Source organism: Apostichopus japonicus, chromosome 10 (assembly GCF_037975245.1).
Source record: "Apostichopus japonicus isolate 1M-3 chromosome 10, ASM3797524v1, whole genome shotgun sequence".
NCBI lineage: Eukaryota > Metazoa > Echinodermata > Holothuroidea > Aspidochirotida > Stichopodidae > Apostichopus > Apostichopus japonicus.
The window spans coordinates 15,842,501-15,849,177 of record NC_092570.1 but is presented as its reverse complement, the minus strand read 5'-3'; the positions used below and the strand labels follow the sequence as shown (position 1 = coordinate 15,849,177).

The window sequence follows — 6,677 nt, the reverse complement described above, 5'->3', positions numbered from 1 at the left end:
GTATTTTGGTAACATTTAGGTTCCAATAACAAAAAAAATGGTTGAATGGGTTTCTTATTTACAAACAAAGTATTTATGTCTGTACTTTGATGATGCTTAATTAAAAGACAGTACAAATATTTAGACCAATATCCATATTTTTTATTTCTTTTGTGTTTGTGATTTCCCCCTACCCAACACAGCCTCCCCACACCACCCCAAATTGTCTTGCTACATTATTTCCGCCACTTTGATGAATAATATGTAACCTAATGTAAATTCCAATTTTAAACATGTTACTTCCAACGCCCAATGATCGGAGCTAGTTTTTCTCCATTTTCCGTTGCTCCAAATAAAATTAGTTTCATAGCCAATGAGAATGCGTACCAATCACAGGAGTTGAACATGAAAAGAACTTGAGTCAATATTGAAGATGGGAGGGGGGTGGGGCTAGATCTGAAGGCAATCAATGCACCATTTCAAAAAGCATGGTTTCTCCATGTGCAACACCATCCTATAATTATATACTATGGAGCTGCAACCACGCTTAAACATAAAGTCTGTGGCCTAGCCAGTATATACCGCAGTAAACAAATGCCATCTTAGTCTATACTGTGAGCAGCCTAGGCGAGTAAGTATGGTTGACGTATACCATTAATACCGCAGATACATTGCTACCTGTGGAGATGGTCCCATTACTGGCCCACTTAGTTCAGGTCAGGTTGCATATTTATTCTTCTGTGATTTATATGTATGTATGTATGTTTGTATATATATATATATATTTAAATCTATATATATATATATATATAAATTTACATAAATATATATATATATATATACATATATATATACATATATATATATATATATATATATACATCACAGTATAAGTTAGGCCTGTCTATATAATTGTCTATTTTTTATGCTCTTCAGGGATTCCAATTACGTTAGGCCTACTGTTGGAAAATATATGCAATTTTGGCGTGCTAAAACTTGGAGCCAAAACTGATGGCGTTTAATGGTGGGAACATGCCCGAATAAGAAAGTATTATTTACTGGTATAGTTTCCCTGAATCTTCCATTTTCACTCATCCCATCTCTTTTCGGATAAGCCTAGATCCATTTAATTGTATTTTGGGAACAGTTCTGTGTTAGTCAGTCACACTGCGTTAAAGTACAAATGTCCACACAATACATATTACATATATAATATCTCTAACAGCACTTAACAGATTTTAGACGAAGCTGTACATGATTCATCAAATGTAGCTGTCCATAGTTTAAAGTAATACATTAAATTAACCCGCTTATGATGTACACTTTGTGTTTTTTGCGATACCTCTGCGTACTATAGTACACAGCTGTTAGCTTTGCAAAGAGGACATTCTTGGCATTCCGGAAACGTCAGCCATTAATTCTATCTTCTTTTTTTCTAAACAGTCGTTGCGTTCATCTCCGCCGGTGTTTCAACACATCGTCAAGTAATAAAGTGTTGCGTGTTATTATGAACCATGTTAACTGTGTTTCGACGAATAACTGGATGCCAAGATCAGAATTGACGTGTCAGTATGTCATATTTGTTTCTTGTGGTGTAATATGAACGATTTGATAAGAGAGGTTTGTGTGTGTAGTGAACGTTTATGGGACATGTATCTGGTAAGCTGTTATCTGTGGTTCTTAAAACAGTAGATGACGAAGATTCTATATAGCCTATCATCTAGAGGCTTCCTATATGAAACATATATAGCATGTTTGCGTACTAACAGCACAAACTAGTGTACACTAACTGCAGCAGGAAACTCGTGGGACAACACTCAGTTACCAGTTGCGAGGAAAGTTCACGAATCTGAAGAGCCATTTCTTGGGTGAGTATGTATTGATGAATTAAGAGTTTACTGGGTAATATTTTACGATTGCGTTATGTTACTTTTCGATATTTCAATCTTTTCTTATCATTCATCGTTGTTATTTTTTTACACGGTCCCCTTGTCAAGGGATTCTGAATTCGAAGGGTTCCATGTCGAGTTTAAGGAGGGGTACCAACAAGGTAAGGAGGTTGAGGGTCTGGTATCATGTAACATGTGAAGTTTTTGTACACATGAGGAAGGCAGAGATTAGAGGAAGAGGGGTTGCAGTAGTCTGCTAGGAAGGGTACGGCCCACTGTGCCCCATATGCATGGGTACGGGCTGGTCTATACAGCAAGAGGGTAATTTTACAAAGTAAGATACCCATCAATTCTTGTTAATGAACCTTTGGGGCATACCGTAGCAAATACCACTTTCGTTACTGCGGTGTACAGTATGATCAGAAACTAAATTGATATTTTTCAAGCAATCGAAGTTCTACTCGAGACACATTTTATGTGTAAAGATACCGTATTCTCATATATTAACTTAATTTTTATCAATTGATTTCAATAATTCATGTTAATGTAATTTAGCTTGTTATCTTTTTCGTCTGGCATACTAAAACAGAAAACATATGTTAATTACTATAGTGATTACTTTAAAAGAAATAAAACCAGTAGAAAATGTAGTAAGAAGCAATTATGATTTTCTTTTTATTGAAATTAGTGACTCATCTTGTCAGATATAAATATGAGGAGGTTAGCTTTTCCTTGAGGTTCAAGAACTTTAGATTTGTCTAGCAACTATATGGTTTTCGTTCTCTACTCGAGTCTCTCTCGTTGTTTTTTTTTTTTGAGGGATGGGGCTTCTTGGGGGGTGTTATTGAAGATGGGTGGTGGAAGGAATATGAGTACTCTGGAGTGGCTTTCTAAGCTGGGGACGGGGGCTGTCCGCCCCGGGACCAGTCAGTGGGTGCCATGCCACATATTGATCATATATTCAATTCAAAGCTTTGCCAAAGATAGCACCATTTTGCATCTAAGACACTTCTCATCACCAAAAATTTCTCAAACGGGAGGGGGAAAACCCCTTAGACCACTCCCGTTAAGACGACATCCCCTGCACAGGGTAAAAGAGAAAGGATCCACCCAGGGTGCCAACTACTCTATGTACGCCACTGGTACTTTGTAATGAAACAATCACGTGTGGTATGCACTCCAAAACAAAAGGAATATCATAATATAAGAGATTTGTTTGTATTGTTATTTATTATTCATAAGGTTCACGTTCCTTCGTTGACAAAAAAAAATCTCCCGGAGAAATCCTTATAATAGTTAAATCACCTTTAACTTATACTTTGAATTACAATTTTTCGGTAAAGTTGCCGACCAAACGCAAACAGCAAAACTTTACACATATTATATATTATTTTCTGTTGTTTCCATATACCGTTTCTCATTGATCACAAATATCTACTTATAGTATATATACAGTCATAATATCGGGTATATGCCAATTGATGTAACGGTTGCAAGGTTATCTTCCGAGTGTGAGAGTTTCTCGAATGTTCCACGCGGAACCCCCACGAGACCTCTCTTTCTCGCCACAGGGTGCTCGTCGTTGAGGTGAGAGCTGGTGACGCAGACAGTGTGGTATGAATTATCCTACTCGTCTGTTTCTATGGTAGAAGAGCTTTTCCCGCTAAATATTGATGATGTCGTTGCGATGTTGTCATTTTGACGGATCTAACTATGATGTAATGTGCATTTGTATAAACAACGTTAATCGTCTTCTCAGACATCTGTTGTTCATAATCTATTATTTACCTTTTCTAACTTCGCGACTTTAACATCTGTTTGGGCTTATTGAGTGATGTTTATCATATAGCTGCTATATGAAAGATGCCAACCGACTTTTGATCAGACGATCGCAACTGTATTAACAATTTTTAATTACTAATGGTTTCAAAAGTGTGTTTGATTTACACACACGTCACATGTTTATATAGGACAGATGTATTCCCTATCTTTACTCTGACAGATTAAGTTTGAGTTGGATTAGGTAATAATAAAAAGTACAATCAAATTTTGTCACGACGACAGCGAAATCGTCAACTCTTTGTATACAGTGGTGGTTCAAGGATTCTTGCTCCCTGACCCCACCTCTACCGACCCATCCACCGCTCAATATTGGCCGCCATTTGGGCTCTTTCTTTAAATCGATGACTTTCTGTTCTAAGAAAGGAAAACATCGTGTTACATAAGATACTTAAAACTATGCATAATATTATAGTAGCTTTTTACTTTTAAATCCACCTAATATGGAGAAAAGGTTCTCAAAGAGGGGACACTCCTTCGAAGTAAGTACCCCTTGCCCTAGATGGTTGATGACATCCATCGCCTGCGTCCGTTCCCCTTCCCATCTCTTTCCATCGAACATCCTGGATACGCCACTGGTTACGTACATGTTCCACATGAGCCCGTGTCTTCATGTTATGATAATATCACTCAATTAGCCAATATGATATCGAGAAGAATGTGAAAGTATTATAATATTGCTATTTATTTCGTATATTCATAATTTTATCTTTTTTCTTCTTCTTCTTCTTTAGGAAAATCTGTTAACATGGCTGCCAACTACGTCAAGGCCGATGAGCTAGACCGTCAATTCTTACAGTGTGCACTTTGCATCGATCGATTGCAAAAACCAAAGCTGTTACCATGCCAACACACGTTTTGCCAAAGTTGCTTAGAATTGTGGGTGACACAAAATGGCGGAACTTTGTCATGTCCATTTTGTCGCAATCAGTATTCTTTAACACAGAAAGGCGTGGCGGGGCTTCCAGATAATTTCTTCGTAAACAACATTATTGACTTCATCAACCGTAAAAGGACGGCGTCGTCTGCAGCAGCTAATTGTGACAGTTGTGAGAACGAGGCAAGTGATTACTGTTACGACTGCGCAGAGTTTATGTGTATGGAATGCACGGCAGCCCATAAAAGACTTCGGACGGCTCGGCAACACAAAATTACAAGTATTGATGAGTATCTGTCGGATTTGACATCCGTTGAGAACGTTTATGCCGATGATGAAGCGAAATTTTGCGGTAGCCACGAAGGACAGGAAATAGAGATTTACTGTGAGTCATGCGGTGTGCCAATCTGTCAAAAGTGTAGAGCCAAGGATCACGAAGGATCTGGACACGAACTGATCCAACTCACCGAAGCTGGACGAACCAGTCGGAAGATACTGAGTGATCTAGCGGACCGTGCGCGAGAAAAAGTCGATAGTTTGCGAGAAACCGTTTCTATGTTGAAGGAAACCAACCGCCTTCTCCACGGTAACAGAGAGGCAGCTTTGAGTCAGATAAAGGCGCGAAAAAGAGCGTTGATGGAATTGATTGAGGCATTTGGTGAAGAAGCTGAAGCAGAACTGGAACAAGAATATACTTGTCGAAAGGAGACCCTCGAGAAAGATATTGACTATTTTCAACAGACTCTTGACAAGACGACGAGCGTTTGCAACGTGACACAAAACCTATTGAACGAAGGTGACGATGAGGCGTTACTTTACGTCAGTCGGGACACAATCCATAAACTGGAAGAGAACGTCGCTTCTCAAGTTCGACCAAAAACTGATGATGATGGACGGATTAAGTTTATCTCTGGAAACTGCAAAGGCATAGAACGCGTCGATCAGCTCGGTTTTATTGAGAAGACAACCAAACAGCACAAGTTAATACCGTCGCCACATCTTAGACCAATAACCACCGCTAAGTCAAGCTTTGTGGTAGGCGAAACTGCCAACGTCACTCTGAACAGCACCGATAACGAAGGAAATATCGCTACCAGCGGTGGTATACCAATAACCGCCAAAGTCTTCTCACCATCAGGGGAAGTTGGAATTGCTAAAGTGCAAGATCGCAAGGACGGTCAATATGATATTGTCTTCCGACCGAGGATCGCCGGCAAACACAAACTGGTTCTCGCCGCATTCGGAAGACAGATGAGCGTCGAGCCGTATGAATTGAACGTCATGCCGCTACAACGAAAGGTTCGTCAATTTAAAAAGTAATAATAATAACGTCATTCCTGTTTAAATTACTTTCTCAAGCTCAAATTGCTGAGAAAGTCTTGAAGTATGGCTGCTGTTGATCAATTGTAAAGTTATTTTGACTACAGTGGGTAGCATTGATGATAAAATTTGCATTTCTAACGCAAAACGTTGCGTTAAGACATTGCGCTCTCATAAATGCTTTGTAACAGTTCTTTTTCTGTTATCTACTAGATACTCACATTTGGAAACCCATCGCTTCCAGAATGTATAAAGTCGTCGGTAACTCTCCAGGAGCCTTGTGGGGTCGCAATCTCTCATCGCAATAACGAGATATTTGTAGCGGACACAGGCAACCATACTATCCGTGTATTTGATATGAACGGCAACTACAAGACACAAATGACCTATTTAAACATGACGAATGACTTTGAACCAATGGGAATGGCTCTTGCAAACGAAGGTCGAGTCATACTAGTAACAGACGCTGGTAATAGACAGGTAATTTGGTTGGTTGTTTTTTTTTCCTACTTTAAATGTACTCAATTGTATTAACGTATGACATTTGCTTATATTATGACAAGGTATGCACTTTAATTGTAGATAAAGAAAACTGTTTAAGGTTAAGCTAGTGTTTCTTTCCATTAAAGATTCTAGTTCGATATCCTTGATAATCAAAAGTAATAAAAAAAGTAGTTCAAACTGTTTATGATCCAGTGTTATACTCGGACTTTTTTAATTCAGACTTTGAGAAAGGACTTAAGCAAGTATATTATTAAGCCCAACAGTAACCA

The 6,677-nt window shown here is 38.6% G+C and overlaps 1 protein-coding gene across 1 annotated transcript in view; it reads left to right on the top strand.

Moving 5' to 3' along the window:
• The first annotated feature begins 1,383 nt into the window (after positions 1-1,383).
• Positions 1,384-6,677, top strand: part of LOC139974650 (tripartite motif-containing protein 2-like) — a 7,211-nt gene continuing 1,917 nt past the window's right edge. Inside the window, exons 1-3 of the mRNA XM_071981879.1 lie at positions 1,384-1,847; positions 4,442-5,883; positions 6,118-6,384. Of these exons, the coding sequence (XP_071837980.1) occupies positions 4,456-5,883; positions 6,118-6,384 (1,695 nt within the window). The 5' untranslated portion in view covers positions 1,384-1,847; positions 4,442-4,455. The remainder of the gene's footprint in view (positions 1,848-4,441; positions 5,884-6,117; positions 6,385-6,677) is intronic.